The following is a 16,593-nucleotide window of genomic DNA, read 5'->3' as shown; positions in this document are numbered from 1 at the left end:
CTGTGGCCAGCAGGACCCAGGCTGGATGGAACCCCGGCCTGCGCGATTTCCAGAGCTGTTCACCCACTTCCTGAGCTGGTTTCCCCTGGGAAATGGTGTGGACTCCCCAGACGGATGTGTTTGGGCTTACACTCCCTTAGGCAAAGTCCCCAGCTGACTGCTGGGAGGGCCACAATCTTCACAGGAAATTTCTTTGAAGTCTCCTGTTTTATTTTATTTTTTCCTGTTTTATTTTAAATGCTATATCCAATCTGTGTTCTTGATATCATGCCCACATTTGCATGTAAAATTCACACTATGTCCCAGAATCTTCTGGAAAGACCTGCTTTGCTTTTCCAGGGAGTCTGGATCCAAGCTCCACCATTTCCTAGCTGGGTGACCTGACACAAGTCCCTTCACCTCTCTGGGTGTCCTCATCAGGAAGCCAATGTGAGAGTGCCCCCAGGACACAGCAGCGAGGTCCAGGTGCACAGACTTGACTCCTCCGGGCTCAGGACTCCTGAGCACAGATGGCGGAGCGCACCCCCCACTCCCCTGCAATACACACGCCTGCAGCTGCCAAGCCGGCCAGTGGCACTCACCTTTGAGGCGCCCAGTGATGTAGAGGAAGCCGTCTGCATCCAGGCGTCCAGTGTCACCCGTGTGTAGCCAGCCCTCGGCGTCAATGGCCTCCCGCGTCTTGTCCTCCATGTTCAGATAACCCATGAAGATTGTGCGGCCCCATAGACAGATCTCCCCGACGCCCTCCGAGTCCTCGTTCACCACTTTCGCCAGGCAGCCGGGCACCACCTTCCCAGAGCTGGAGTTGGTCAGGGGGCTCAGTCAGACCTCAGCCCAGGGGCAGGCCACAGCTGTGAACTCCAGGTCTGCAACCTCTCACTCTTCCCAATGGCCAGAAGGCGTCCCCTCCCAGCATTTTTGTATTTTAACAGGGACTTAGAGGTATAGCCAATAAGGTAATGATGGAGGAAGGACAGCACAATCTCAAGCTCTGTGATGGGCCAGCAGGACGGTGAGGGGGCAGGGTAAGGTCACAACAGGTAATCCCTCCATTCTCCCCAGAGCTGACTGGACTCTGGAGAGCAGGACTCTCGCCCTGCCTGCCTACTGGAGGATCAGCCCTATCCCCTCAACCTCCTCCTGTCCCCGCCATCCATCCCTAGCCAAGTGAGGCACCCTCCCACATACCCCACCCACAGGACAGAGGGAAATCCCTCCCCCAGAACCTGCTCAAGGCCCCAGGGCTGCAAGGGCCCCATGACACTTGGGTGCAGACCACCTGTGGGAGATAGGCCTCCAGTGGACCCAGCCCAGGATGGACCTGGTGACACCTGAGACCCAAACAGCAGTGGGCACCAAGGATGTCAACAAGGGCATGTGGGCACACACGTACCTATAGAGCCGGTAATTGTAGGGGCTGGACATGAAGTGCGGGCCTGACGTCTCACTGAGGCCATAGCCCGCATACAGGCGGATGTTGAGGCCCAGGAAGAAGTGTTGCGTCTCGGCTGTCATGGGAGCTGCTCCATAGAAGCTCTTCTGACATTTGGCAAAACCGAGTGCCTGGCGGACCTTGGCCAGCACTAGGTAATCCGCCAGTCTGGCTGTGAAGGGCTTCAGGTCACTGGTGGGGGAGAGAGACTGGTCCACAGAGGGACACACATGGGTTCACGTGTACCAGGTGGGCATTGGGCAGGTGCGCGCTGGCTTGGAGACAGATGTGTGCATGCACCTGTGTGCACTACGTCCTGAGCTTGGAGGTCAGAGTGGGCTGTGAACAGGTGCACAGGCAGCAACATACAATAAAACACAGGTGCAGAGATGTGAAGTACGTCTGCACAGACATGCATGTGCAAAGGTGTGTGATCCCACCTGAAGCCCACAGATGAGTCGTTAATGTATAGTCAATTCCCATGACTATGCAAATGAAGCCATATTTGCAGACATGTGTACACACCTCACCAGACATGATACAGTTTCACGGAATCACCAGTAATGGAAAATATTTCTAAATTGGAACCAGCCAGGTCCATGCCACTAACCTCCCAAACACTATTGTGTGAATCTGGGAAGCCATCAGAAGGCTGCGGGTCCCTCGGCAGCTGGAAAGACTGAGTGCTCATCACTGTGGCCCTCAGCCCCAGCCCCCTACAGAGTCAGGAAACCCTCAGGAGCCATTGTCAGAGGAGGTGAATGCTGCCCAGACAGAGTGAGTCAGTCTTCCTGGTCAGAACCCAGGGACAGGGTGACAGTCTCCTGTGGAGTCTGGGAAGAGATCTGAAGCCCGGCCCCTGAGTGGGCTTCTGCACAGGGGTCCCGTGGACCAGCCCAGCCTATCAGATCCTTGGTTGCTTACTGGAGTTATGCCCCAGCCCTGATACCTCCCAGACTCCTGCCCCCTGTCCCTCCATACCTGCCTGGGCAGGTGAGGTTCTGCTCCAAGGTCACTGACATGGCCCAGAGCAGCATCTTGCGCCGGATGAAGCCAGACTGAGCTGTCACCTCCTGGATCCTCTCCATGATCTTCTCCCATATGCGAGGCACCCCCATGTGGGACGTGGGCTCCACCTCCCGCAGTGTGTTCAACAAGCTCCCCTGTCCAGTGCCAGAGAGGAAGTCCTGCCGGCTCAGTGCCAGGAAGCCCCCACACCACAGGCAGCTGCACGTACCTCCCAGGCACCCACACAGGTGCATGCACCCACCTGCACACAACCTGTCCCATACTATCAGCCTCCACTGGGCGGCCATCCCCATTGTTCATGGACCAGAGGCTTCAGTGCTCTTCAGTCCCCTCTCAGCCCTGGGGGTGGCCACTCTTTCTCCTCTAACCCAAATGTGACCATCCCATTCCCCTAAGCAGTGACTAGTTTAGGGATGGACGAGGAACACCATTTGGGCCGGGAGGGGCAGATGGAGGGGGGTCTGTGGGCGGGCGTCTGGGAGAGCTCTCCTCGCAGTTAAAACAAGTTTCCAAAGAATGGGTGCGGCATAGGAGACTAGGAAGCAGGGCAGGGTCGTGGCCATCTGTGGCCGTGCTCTGAGGACGATGTACCCCTTCATGGCACGTGGACCCTCTCCTTATGGGACACCTCAGCCCCTTCTCAGGTGGTCACGTGGGCTCTGCTAACAGCAACGGGAAGAATTCTGACTGAGAAATGCATGGGGCACCTGCCCACTCACAAGTGCACACGCCAGCCCCCCGCCCCCCATACATGTACCAGTGGGTATGCTGCTGCCCACATACTCAGACACCTGCTCGGCAGAGGGACTGACCTTCAGGGCATCAGGCTCGGCAAAGCAGACCTGCGCCCCCCACTGGATGCCTGTCCACAAGTCGTAGATCTGAGCAGCAATGTGGCTGAGGGGCAGGTAGCTGACCACCACCTCCTGCTGGACTTCTGCTGGCTGAATGTCGCCAGCCTGGCTGCCATACCGGGCTGTCCACGTGATCTGGAGGACAGGTAGATGGGCCCTGGCGTGTCCCCAAGCCTCCCCTGGAAGTGCTCACCCCGGGGGCTTGGGCTACTTCTGGAGGACCTCCTCCCAGTCATCTCTGCAGGGAGTGCCCAGTGCAGACCTCCCTCCCCTCTTCCTCACCACCACTGTATTCGCTCTGGACCACAGACCCAAGGGCTGTCCTATGTCTCCTACACCCTGAGCAGCAGGGCCAGAGGGCTGCTAGGGCAGGTCCAGTGCACAGGTCCACCCGCAGCTCACACCCACCCATCTGGGATCTGTCTTACATTGTCCTGACTCAGCATCACGCCCTTGGGGCTCCCAGTGGTGCCAGAGGTATAGATCAGTACGCAGCACTGGTTAGGCTGCTGTGTGTCGATGATGGCGTCCAGTGTCTCCTCAGGCAGCTCATCCCCCAGCTCCATGAATTCCTCCATCTGCAGCCAGGAGGGAGGGGCCGGACACCTGATCAGCTGGGCAGCTGGGCAGGCCCCACCTGCCCCCTGGGCCCTCCACCCATACCGTGTACACATTGGCCATCTTCTTTGGAGGAGCTTCTCCATATATCACTACTGCCTTCAGATGTGGCAGATTTTTCCAGACCTGTGTTGGCAGGAAAAGCAATGGGGATTTATTAAGAAAAAGTTACCTGCTGAGAGGAGCCCCATCTCCAGGTGTCAGTCAGCCTGCCAGGCACCGGTCACCGGGTTCCCATGCTCCTACCTCTGACCCAGTGGTACACCTGCCTTCTTCATGCATAGCTATACCTCAAGAGAAAACCAAGCATCCCAAGGCCTGTTATCCCACATTAGAGACCTTTGTAGGAGAGAAAGGGATGGGGGGGGGACAGAGAAGGAGGGGAGCAGAGAGGGGAGGGGGACAAAAAGGGGGGAGGGGGAGGGAGGGAGGAGAATAGGATTTGGTCGTCTTGCTGAGTGGAGGTCACAGCCCAGAGATCAGGAAAGCCATGAAGGCTAGAAGCTGTGGGACCGGACACTAGTGAGGAGAAACTAGGAAGAGAGAGTTCTAGAAATCTCTGGTCATGTCCCTGTGCTCCGGAGTGTTTGCTGCATACTAGCATGCAGGGTGGAGAGTGAAGCCCAGGGCAGGAGCTCCTGAGGGGCCAGAACCATCCATGTTGGGATGGGGTGCTCAGTGGGACCCAGAAAAGCCAACCTATAGCCCTGGCATTAAAAGGAGCCTTAGAGCAAAGGACCTGTAAATCTGCCCAAAAGGTTAAACACAAGTCTCAAAGTAAAGTTCAGAGAGAGAGAAAAACAGGAAAAACATGATCCTGGGAGAAGAACAGAACACCCAACATACATGTAATTGGAGTCCCAGGAAATATTTTTTTTAAAATTGAAAAGCAGTCTGAGAAATTTCCAAATTTGATTATAAATCCACCAATTCAAGACTCGCAATGAAGGCGGGCTCAGTCAGTGAAGTGTCTGCCTTTGGCTTGGGTCATGATCTCGGGGTCTTGGGATTGAGTCCCACATTGGGCTCCCTGCTCAGCAGGAGTCTGCTTCTCCCTCTGCCTCTGCCCCTGCTTGTTCTCTCTCTCTCTCTCTTTCTCTCTTTCTTTCAAATAAATACATAATTTAAAATTTTTTTTATTTTAAATACATAAAATCTTTTTTTTATTTATTTTTTATTTTTTTAAAGATTTTATTTATTTATTCATAGGCACAGAGAGAGAGAGGGGCAGAGACACAGACAGAGGGAGAAGCAGGCTCCATGCAGGAAGCCCAATGTGGGACTCGATCCTGGGTCTCCAGGATCACACCCCAGGCTGCCGGCGGCGCCAAACCGCTGCGCCACCGGGGCTGCCCTAAATACATAAAATCTTAAAAAAAAAACTCACAGTGAACTCTAAGCAGGATAAACACAAATAAAAACCACACTAAGAGACAATATAATCAAATTGCTGAACACCAGTAATGAAAAAAAAATCTTAAAAGCAGCCAGAGAAGAAAAAAGAACCTCTTACGCTATTGGTGGGAATGCAAGCTGGTGCAGCCACTCTGGAAAACAATGCAAAGGTTCCTCAAGAAGTTGAAAATAGTTACCCTACAACCCAGCGATTCCACTACTGGGTATTTACCCCAAAGGACATAAACACAGTGATTTGAAGGGGGGCACCTGTCCCCCAGTGTTCATAGCAGCAATGTCCACAGCAGCCAAAACTGTGGGAAGAGCCCAGATGTCCACTGACAGATAAATGGATAAAGAAGATGTGGTGTATACACAATGGAATATCACCCAGCCATCAAAAAGAATGAAATCTTGTCATTTGCAACAACAAGGTTGGAGCAAGAGGGTATTACGCTGAGTGAAATGAGTCAGAGAAAGAAATTATCATATGATATCACTCATATGTGGAATTTAAGAAACAAAACAAATGTGCAAAGGGGGAAAAAGAGGAAAACCAAGAATCAGACTCTTTTTTAAAAAAGATTTTACTTATTTATTTTAGAGAAAGAGCATGCAAACAAGGAGGGAGAGGGACAAGCATGCTCCATGCAGAGCATCGAGCCTGAGGCGGGGCTCGATCCCATGACCCTGAGATCAGACCTAACCGAAACCAAGAATCAGATGCTTAACTGACTGAGCTCCCCAGGCACCTCCAAGGAAGAAACTTTGAACACAGAGAAGACACTGCTGGTCACCAGGGGCAGCTGGTGGTGGGGGCATGGGGGAACAGGTGATGGGGATAAAGGAGGGCACGTGTCCTATGAGCACCGGGTGGTGTAAGGAAGTGCTGAATCACTATAGTGTTACACCTGAAACTAATATTGCTGAAAACTAAAATTATATCAACTGCACTGGAACTAAAATAAAAACTTAAAAAATCAAAAAAATAAAAGTAAATAAAAGCAGCCAGAGAAACAAGCTACCCTAGATACAGGGAGAAGATACAAAGATACAAAGTTTCTTCTCATCAGAAACTATGTAAAGTTGAAGACCTTGGAAAGGAATCTTTAAAAGGCTGAGAGAAAGAAAAAGAAATCCTATCAACACAGAATTTTAAACCACATGAAAGTACCTTTCAAAAAAATGAAAATAAACATGTCTTCAGATATGCATTGCAAGAAATGTCGAAGAAAATTCTCAAGGCAGGAAGACCATAGCCAAAGCAAATGTGAGAGAAGGAAAACTGTCAGCAATGGCCAATGTGGGCTGCCTGGGTGGCTCAGCGGTTGAACACCTGCCTATGACCCAGAGCGTGATTCCAGAGTTCTGGGATCGAGTCCCACATTGGGATCCCTGCAGGGAGCCTGCCTATGTCTCTACCTTCTCTCTGTGTCTCTAGTGAATAAATAAAATCTTTAAAAAAAAATGGCCAGGGATCCCTGGGTGGCGCAGCGGTTTAGCGCCTGCCTTTGGCCCAGGGCGCGATCCTGGAGACCCGGGATCGAATCCCACGTCGGGCTCCCGGTGCATGGAGCCTGCTTCTCCCTCTGCCTGTGTCTCTGCCTCTCTCTCTCTGTGACTATCATAAGTAAATAAAAAAAAAATTAAAAAAAATGGCCAGCGTGTGGGTAAATATGAAATACATTTTTCCTTCTTTTAAAATGCCTTTGAATGATCCTCGACTGTAGAAAACAATGAGTTGTAGGGTTTGTAACCTGGATGGTAGTAGAATGGAGGCAAGGGCGCCAAGGATGGGGAGGAGGAGGGATGTTGGCGGGAGCCCCTGCGTGGAGTAGCAGAACCCCGTCCTGGCGTACGCAGTGAGAGTTGTGTAATAGCTAAGCAGACCGTGCTGAGTTAAACATGCAGAAGGTAAACCCCGGAGCAACACTAATGCAATAACTAACTAGCCCCTGGAGATAGAATGGAATAACGAAAGATGAAATGTAGATAAGAAACTCAGGCCAAAGGAACTCAGGACAGAGCGGACGCGGGCCAAGGAGAAGATGGGAGATACAGAAACAGTCGGTTTACAGACAGTGTGGTCAGGTGGGAAGGGCGAGACCCAGCTCTCTGTTGTCCACGAGAAACCTGCTGTCAACACAGGGACACAGGTGGGTTACATGGGACTCAGGGCAGGCATCAAGCAGGAGACGTCTGGGGTTTATCAATTTAAGACACAGTAGCTCCTTTTCAGGAACGTTTCTTACTGATAAAGGTGCTGTTGCACCAAGAGGACAGATGAGCCTAAAGACATGTACATCACAGCACTTCAAAGTATATGAAGCAAAACCCAATAGAATGGAAAGGGGAAACGGACAAACCCACAGTAACACCTGCAGATTCCACACTCCCTCTCTGAGTCTTTCATGGAAAAGTAGACAGAAAATCAATAAGGACAGACTATTTAAACCTTATGGACACCATCAACCATGCTGACATCATTAACTTTTATAGGGCGTTGTACCCAACAATTGCAGAATGCACCTTCTTTCAAATTGGCTGCGAACATTAGTCAAAACAGACCATCACCGTGCCTGGCGCACATGCCAACAGGGCGCTCCAGAGAGTACAGAGCCCCAGATAGTGAGAGAAAATTCTTCCTCTGGAGGAGAGTCCCAGCCAATGACTTAGAAAACCAACATTTTGCCACCACTCATGAAATAATTAATTCAGGCAAAGACCATCAGGGCTGAAGGTTAATGGGAAATGCCACAGTGGACAACAAGCAGTGCCCCCTCCCCAAATGCGCTGATGCTCAGCTGCCCGCGGGGGGGGGGTGGGGGGGGCAGAGCAGGTGTCTGAAATGCATGAAGCCTTTCCATCTAACAGCAAGGACAGAAGTCAGCGGTTGGGTTGAGTAGCAGGGAGAATGTGGGACACTGCTCAGGACAGCCGACCTAGTTCTGCAGCCTGTCAATGGCAAAGACTCCCACGTGGTCAGAAGCACCCGTGGGCGTGTTCAAGGCAGGGTGCTGGCCCCACGCCCAGTGTCCCCTGCAGGAGTTCCAGGTGGGGCATGCAAGGCTGCTGGTGTCCACCCGGAAGCAAGGTGGGGCTTTGCTTTGAATTAAAAGACCCTTGGAGACTCTGCAGCAGCAGCCCGTGCCCTGGGGCAAGTATTTCCTAACTCAAGTCTCTTCAGTTGCAAATGGTCAGGGGGACGGCATCAAGGGTCCCTGGTGATATCCAGAGCCAGAGCCAAGCCCGGACAGAGCTGGGCAGGATCTGCTGGGAGGCATGTAAAACTCCCCTGGCCTCCCTGCCTGGGATCCTGGGGAGCCCATGTGGAGAGTGAAGAGAAGGACCCCTGCCTGCCTGGCTCTCAGGGAAACCAGGAAGATTGAGGCCCAGAGAAGTTGGCTCGGGGGACCTGGTCAGCTCTTGGCTGCACATGGGGCTAGTGACTCCTTTGCTTCAGAACCCTCTGGGGCCTGCAAAGCCCCCGGACCAAGGGACATCAGAGCCCACGAGTCCCAGGGCACCCGGGCAGGCCAGTGCAGGATGCCCCTGATGGTTATCCTCTCTAAACTCTTGCACCCTTTTCTATCTCGTGAATGGCCTGAGTGCTTGGGGTGCGGGTGGGGGTGTGAGCAGGGGTGCCAAAGTCAGCTCAAGTTCACCTCTACCTCTTACAGCAACTCATTGCGGCCCCGATAATTCGCACCCCCTCCACTCCCTGATCTCAGGCATGTATATGACCCAGACAGGATGGAGACATTCGAATGAGATCCTGAAAACACGTCAGAGGCTCCCACGGGGGCAAGGCGGTCCCCTTCCTACAACGGTGAGCCAACTGGACGGATCTTAGTTGTAACACAAAAGCAGGTCCAAAGTGCCCATTAAAAAGAGGGTTTTCGAAAGAATCCAAAAGGACAGGGACCAGGGAGCACTCCTGGGGACTCCTGCCAGCCATTGGAGGGGCCTGGAGCCTGCAGGCAGGACAGGCCCGCTGGGCCCTCATCTGAAACCAACCAAGCAGGGCAGCAGCAGAGTGTTCACCCAGGCACAGGCCCAGGAGACCCACTTGTTTCCCCACTGAGATGCTGGTGGGGTGCGAGGCTCCCTCTGCACCCTCCTCCCCAGCGACTGTGGCTTGGGACCCTGTGATGAATTCCCTTCTGGTCCCAACGCAGCCCCTGGGTCCCTGTGCCGTCCTCACAGGCTCCCTTGATTGGCTCTCCCGGTTCCCTTATAAAACCTAGCGTCCTGGTTCCCTTATAAAACCTAGCGTCCTCCCCCTGCTGCCACCTTTACCAGGGACAGGACGTGGAGCAAGCCGTGCATCACCTCTCTGGCACTGTTTCCTTGTCTGCAGGATGGGGTTGCAAGACAGTTTCTCGGGGCCTCTGAGCTGTAGGCTGATGCTCAGCACCTGAGCACTGTTATCACCACGGAGCTCTGGTGCCTCCTCCTTGAGACCCCTCGGCCCCTCAGGGCTGAGATGTACATGGGGTAAACCTAACCTCCAGGTTCTGAAAGCCCCCTAAGTCCTAAAAACAATCCCTTTCTTTCTTCCCATGAAAGTCAAGACTTAAGCAATATAATAATTGAAAAGCACATATAGGATACTGCTATGGTTTTAAAAAAAAAAGGGTGGGAGGGCAGCCCAGGTGGCTCAGCCGTTTAGCATCACCTTCAGCCCAGGGCGTGATCCTGGAGACCTGGGATGGAGTCCCATGTAGGGCCCCCTGCATGGAGCCTGTTTCTCCCTCTGCCTGTGTCTCTGCCTCTCTCTCAGTCTCTGTGTCTCTCATGAATAAATAAATAAAATTTTTTTAAAAAAGGATACTGCTATAGATTGAATCGTGGCCAAGTCTCTGGCTTGGGCCCCTCTGGGGATCCAGATCCCGCAGTCCTGATATCAGGGGCAGGTCAGGAGCCGGGACCCTGATGACATCTCCAGAACCAGAGCCAAGCCACCACGTCGATCCCAGAGGCCTCTGGGATATAAGGAGCCCTTGAGATCTGGCAGGTGGCCAGTGCAGCTGGGCCAGCTCAGGGGTGTCCCTAGGCCACCACACCCTGGCCGTGGTTCATGTGGGATATAGACAATCAGAGGTGGATGTTAAGTAAATCCCACCCTGCAGAGGAGATCTAGCAGGCTCAAGGGGTGCTTTCAAGCTCTTGCTATGCCCCCGCTGTCCTTAGAAGACTTTATAAAACTTGTACCCCCTGCCCCATGGCAACCCCCCACCCCTGACTCTGCACTAAAAGTCAGGTTCTAGTGCTCAGGCTGTCCCAGCCCTGGGCCACCCTCCAGGCACCAATCCTTCTGCCAGCAGAGGACCCAGTGCCCACGGGAAGACCCTGCCCAGAGGGAGAGCCACAGGAGGCAGTGGACCTGCTGGTGGCCCTAACCCAAGGCCCTGCCACCCCCTCCTGGGTTCCCCAATCTTCAATGTCCCCACCCAGCCAGTGGGTAAGCACCCTCTGCCCTGCCTTGTTCTATGTGTATCTATGTTTCATGGGGTTGCTGTTGAGCATGAGGAGGACCCCAGGAGGGAGGGTGGAAAAGTAATCTGTGAGCTGGACGACCTCAAGGACACCTGGCCTCTGGCCCCCACGTCCGCCTCCGCCTCCCCCTCCCCCAAACCTTCAGGATCTTCTCCAGCTGCTTCTGTGTGTCAACCACAATGATGTTGGCACGGCTGTCGTGGGCAATGTACTGGCAGGCCTCAGAGGAGCTGGTGGTGTAGATGCCAGTGACAATGCCGCTGCAGGAGACCCAGGAAAAGTTCGTGTCTGAGCTGGAGCAGAAGGCCACTCCCTCAGCCCAGCCTCTGCCCCAGAGAGCTGCCACACCTGGATAGGCAGGGCTCCCAGACCAACTCAGCACCGCTATTCCAGCAGTGGGGGCAGAGGGGTACCTGGGAGGAGATGGGGTCTGTGGAGGGCACAGGGGCCTCTGAAAAGAGGAAACAGCTCTCTTCCCACTCTCTGCCCGCCCCCGACCCACCAGACACTCTGCTTCTCCCCCAGCCACTCACCCTGCAAATACGGTGCCCACCGCCGAGAAGAACCACTCTGGGGAGTTGAAGCCGAGAATGGCCACGCTGTGGGCCTGCTCCAGGCCGAGCTCCAGGACCAAGGCAGACAGGTCAGGTCAGCAGGCATGGAAGGGGGCCTCTTGCTCCCAGCAAGGCCCCTTCCAGACCACAGGGACCACCCGCCCTGGCTGAACCCAGTGGGAGATGCCCTGGGCCCTCGCTGCCCCTCCAGGGGCTTTCCAGGGAGTGGGGGCCTCCACCCAGCACACCTGGCAGCCCAACCCACCTGGCACATGTGAGCACAAGGGAAAAACAAGTGTGGAGTGGCTGACAGGCGTGGGGAGGGCTCCCGAAGCATCAGAGCCCTGGTCCAGGGCCCAGCACACACCCATGGCCCCAGAAAGGGTAGTGGTTTTGCAGTTGTTTGTCCTAAAGGCTTGCCAGGTGGGGGTCAGGGGGGAGGTCATCGAGGGGCCAGAGCTGGAAGGCAGGGCTGGGGAAGGGAAGGGCTACATCTCCAGGGCCTCACCTTGAGGAAGCCCTTGGCAGTTCTCCGGGCCAGCAGATAGTACTGAGAATAGGAGATGTGTTCCCACGTGCCCTGACGCTTGAAGCCCAGAGCACTCAGGTGTCCGTACTTGTCCAAGGCCTCATAGAACATCTGGTGCACAGTGTAGGGGGGCTGCGGGCAGGCCGGGTGCAAGCGTGGGCGCACACGGCCATCGGCCCGGGTGGTCCACAACGTCTCCTCTGCGGGGGAGGGGAAACCATAGCTGGGACCAGGCTGGCCTAGGGTCATCCCTCCGGGCCCTGGTCCTCCCGTGGGCAGAGCTCCCCAGCCTCTGGCCCCAGCCATGCTTTGGGTCCTGGGCCATGGGTGCTGGTAGACAAGCAAGGGACTGGGGTAGGTGGGAGGCTGCCTGGAGGAGGCAGTCTGATCTGCAGCCCTGAAGCCAGGCAAGGGTTCAGGATGTCACGAGGAGATGGAAGCCATAGAGACATCGGGGGCCTGGACCTTTTCCTGTCTTCATGGCACCGGGCCTGGCTCCTAGAGGCCAGGTGGTCAGCAGAAGCTGGGCCTCCTCTGAAGAGCAGGGCACCAGACCTCAAGGGTTTCCATCCTTCCTCTGCTTCCTGAGAACTGGAGACCCAGCTGGACAGAGGGTCAAAGCCACAGAAACAGCAGCCCTCCCAAGGGGGTGCCTGGGCACAGATGGCTGGGACTAGCCTGAAATGTGTCCCAGCCGCAGGGACAGCCTTCCCTCGTGCCCACCAGGTGCCCCACCCCCAAACCCCCATCCTTGGGATCCATCAGCAACACAGGTGCTGGCGCCTCATCTTGCAGATGGGGCAGCGGCAGCTCAGAGAGGCCCAGTCATTTTCCCGAGGCCATAGAGCAGACTGGTGTGCCCAATGTCACTGCTCACAGGTGGGCCACCATCCAGGCTGCCAACTGCATGTAGTAGGTGGGAACAGATTTGCGGTTCAGCACGTGAGACTTTAGGTCTATTTTCTTGGAGGAAAGGCAAGGATTCAATCATCAGGGATGATAAGAGGATCAAGGGAAATGGTGTATATGAAGAGCCCCGGCACCTCATCGGTGCTCGATAAATGCACACTAATGCTTTTCCAAGTTCTCCAAATTCTGAGGAGGCTTGGATGTGTAGTCTAGATGCTTCTGTCCATGGGGCCTCCTTTCCCCAGGCCAGCACCGTCATTCTCAGCAGATGGTCTGCGGGGGAAGGAGGGCAGCTCTGCCACCTACTGGCCGGACGGTGTGCGTGGCCCCAGTGGGCACATGTCCTTTTCAGGCGACAGGACCTCTGAACCTCAGACATTTGGCTTGCATGTGGACTGTGAGGTTGTGACAGAAAGAGGTGAAGACCCCAGGCTAGGGCAGGACAGCTGGTTCCTCCTTCTGTGGAGGCCACTGAATCTGCTACACAAAGATGTACATAAGTGCTACTTATGACAAAACGAGGAAACTACCAAACACCTGTCAGCTGCTGAGCAAAAGTCAAATGTGGCTCTCCACACCTGAGAATACAGGTCCGCTCTGCAAAGGCACCCGGGACTGGTCTGGACCCAACACACCTGAGCCTCAGAAGCGTGTTCAGTGAAAGCAGCCAGAAGGAAATGACAGCCTATTGAAGGGAACTGTTCAGAAAAGGCAGACAGGAGACAAGGTAGGGTAGTGGTTGCCTGCTGGCAACGGGGAGTCACCCCAGACGGGCACTAAAGATATTTTTGGGGTGATGGAAATGTTCTAAACTTAGATCACAGTGAAACTGGTGCAACTATAAAAATTTGCTACAAATAATTGAAAAGAATAATTTTTTTTCAGTGAAAACTCATTATTTTAAAATGGTAAATTTGATGCCGTACAATCATACCCCAATAAAGCAGTTCTAATACCTGGGCAGTTGTTCCCTTCCTGGCCCCTAAACCAGAAAAAATGGATCCTCCCCACAGGTGCTCCTCCCTGAGGGTACTCCTCCTCCCTGAAGGTGCTCCTCCCCATGGCTCCTCCTCCCCATGGCTCTTCCTCCCCATGGCCACTCCTCCTGATGGCTCCTCCTCTCCTGCCAGTGCTCTGCTGCATTTACCCATTGTCCCCTGATTGCCAAGATCAGAGACGAGTTTTATAATCTGTTGCTACATCTTCCCTCAGCCAGAAGTTTTAACTTCATTATTTTTTTCAAAAGTTTTAACTTTAACACATAATCTTTTTAAAATCATAAAACAATATGTACTTGTCAGAAATAGGACACAGTTTAGAAATGTGTGTTATAAAACCTCACGGGCTGTCCTGAACTCTACGCCTCTAGGGAGCCTTGCTGATGTTGGGCGTGTGTGCACCGTACTCGTACAAACACACACAAGGAAGTTAGACTTTCTCTTGTCACTGGGGTCACTTTCATTTTCTATCCAAAGGACAAAAAGGACCCTGTTACTCTTGTGTTATTTATTTTTTTTAAGATTTATTTATTTACTTTAGAAATTGAGAGTGAGGGGATCCCTGTTTGGTGCAGCGGTTTGGCGCCTGCCTTTGGCCCAGGGCGCGATCCTGGAGACCCGGGATCGAAACCCACGTCGGGCTCCCGGTGCATGGAGCCTGCTTCTCCCTCTGCCTGTGTCTCTGCCTCTCTCTCTCTCTCTCTCTCTCTCTGTGTGTGTGTGACTATCATAAATAAAAAAAAAAAAAAGAAATTGAGAGTGAGTGGGAAAGAGAAGGGGAGGGAGAAGCCCACTTGATCTCAGAACCCCGGGATCATGAAATGAGCTGAAACCAGGAGTCAGACACTTAATCTAATGAGCCACCAGGCACCCTGGGCCTTGTTACTATTGTATTAGTCAAGTGTAATAAACCCCAAATGCCCAAAGGAGTCAGGTGGCTCAGGTGTCAGCATCACAATAAATAATGTGTAATGATGGGTGCCTGGATGGCTCTGTCAGTGAAGCATCTGCCTTCGACTCAGGTCAGGACCTCAGCATCCTGGGTGGGGAGTCTGCTTCTCTCTTTCCTCTGCCCCTTCTGCCCCCAGCTCATGTGCTCTCTCTCTCTCAAATAAATAAATAAAATCTTAAAAAAAATAATGTGTAAAGATAAGAAGGGCAGGAATGAAGCGATCCAGGGTTTGCATAGGAAACAGGCCACAGTCTGCCTTCCCACAAAGACACAGGGTCTTTCTCACCATCCTGGAAACACACGGCTCTGGCTGTGCTCCTTGCTCTTGGTAAAGAACAACATTCAGGAAGGACAACTACAGTCCATGGGGACAGTAACTGTGTCAGGGAGGCCACAGGGCGTGGTGGGGATGGTGAGCACACGGCGGTCACCTTGGCTCTGGCAGCTGGGGCCAGCGGGAGGACATCTGGGTGTCTGTGTGCAATCCCCGCATTTTTAACTGTTGGCTCACACTTTTAAAAAACATCATGCCGACCAAATCAAACGTAGCTATCAAAAATGACCTGTCCTTGGTTCTGTGACCCCAGCAGATCTCTGGGGGCACACATGGGTGGGTGCGGCACCCGCCGCAGCCCCTTCCCCAGCTGCATACACTCAGATGGCTCCCAGCTTCCTGCCCTTGATCCAGGCTTTCCAAAGGACAGATCTCCAGAAGGGGGTTCATTGAATCTGAAGAAAAAAGCCTTTAAACTTTAATGGACATTTTAGACAGAGCCGCTCCCTTCCTAGGGCATGGCCCTGCCTGTCCCCAAGTCAGCTCTTGCCCTATGGTGACCCCGTCAGAGGAGGACAGAGGGGATGTAAAGAAAAGGGATGGTGGTGGGTCTTCGAGCCTGGCTGCTCCGCCCAGGGATGAGGCTGGCCTGGAGGACAGGCGCCTGGCTGCCGGTGAGGAGAGGCCCAGGTCTCCAGAGGCCCAGTGACTCTGCTGCGCACGGAGGACCGCAGTGGCCATGGTGCGTTGTGTGCCTGCCCGCCTCGTGACCGGTGGGGTGCCCATATCCTACTCCCAGCCTCTGCCGCAGCTGGAAGCTCTTGAAAGCAGGTGTGACTGGAGTGCAGACGCCCAGCCCAGAGTGGAGGTCAGGGGGCTTTGGGGAAGAAGGTACTACCTTCTGTCCCGTCTTGGTCCCCAGAGGCTGGGCTGACCGACCACAGGTCTAAGGGACACAGGCCTCGCTGCTCTTCCCTCCCACTGCCCCCCAGCATGGCCTGACAGTGATGCAGGTCACCCCTGTCCCCAGCGCTGAGAGAGGCCGGCCCCCAGCAAGTGTCTGCCCGACACAGCCTCGTGAACCCCTGTGCTACACGCCTGGGAGCCCGGCTCAGTGTCCTCTACTCCTGCCTGCCGCAGCTCGGGGCCTTAGGGCCTGAACCAGGGGAAGATGATGCTCCAAGCCTGGGGGCCTCACGCTGCCCTTTGTCATCACAAGGCCCTGTAGGGCCCCTTGGCCATTGGCTCAAGCTGCTCCCTCTCCCAACCTCAGCTCTGTCTGAAAAGAAACCCTGGATGATGAGTTGGAAGCCTCACTTTTAGCTATTAGCAAGGTGGGCAGAGCAGTCGGAAGGGCTGAGCCTTGGAGCCGGGCTTGCACTGCAACCACAGGAGCGGGAGCCCCACGCCCGGCCCAGGCCCATGGGGTCACCTCATGGGGCTCTGTGCCTGGGAGCCTCTGTCTTGTGGGTCTGAATGTGACTTGCAGAGGCTGTGACGGCGAGCCTGGAGAGGCAGGCAGAGGGCTGAGTGTGTGGAGGGCTGAGTGT

General features: G+C 54.2%; 1 protein-coding gene across 6 annotated transcripts in view; it reads right to left on the bottom strand.

The window, feature by feature from the left end:
* The window catches only part of ACSBG1 (acyl-CoA synthetase bubblegum family member 1), a 48,152-nt gene that overhangs the window by 6,185 nt on the left and 25,374 nt on the right, over positions 1-16,593 (bottom strand). For all 6 annotated transcript variants that reach the window (XM_055325951.1, XM_055325950.1, XM_055325948.1 and 3 more), the window contains 9 exons: positions 11,890-12,110; positions 11,361-11,449; positions 10,967-11,087; positions 3,979-4,059; positions 3,744-3,893; positions 3,274-3,450; positions 2,414-2,595; positions 1,394-1,624; positions 582-799 (listed from right to left, as the gene is read on the bottom strand). In XM_055325951.1, the coding sequence (XP_055181926.1) occupies positions 582-799; positions 1,394-1,624; positions 2,414-2,595; positions 3,274-3,450; positions 3,744-3,893; positions 3,979-4,059; positions 10,967-11,087; positions 11,361-11,449; positions 11,890-12,110 (1,470 nt within the window). The remainder of the gene's footprint in view (positions 1-581; positions 800-1,393; positions 1,625-2,413; positions 2,596-3,273; positions 3,451-3,743; positions 3,894-3,978; positions 4,060-10,966; positions 11,088-11,360; positions 11,450-11,889; positions 12,111-16,593) is intronic.

Source organism: Nyctereutes procyonoides, unplaced genomic scaffold (genome assembly GCF_905146905.1).
Source record: "Nyctereutes procyonoides isolate TBG_1078 unplaced genomic scaffold, NYPRO_anot_genome, whole genome shotgun sequence".
NCBI lineage: Eukaryota > Metazoa > Chordata > Mammalia > Carnivora > Canidae > Nyctereutes > Nyctereutes procyonoides.
Note: the sequence above shows the minus strand (reverse complement) of the source record. Positions and strands in the feature narration are given on the sequence as shown.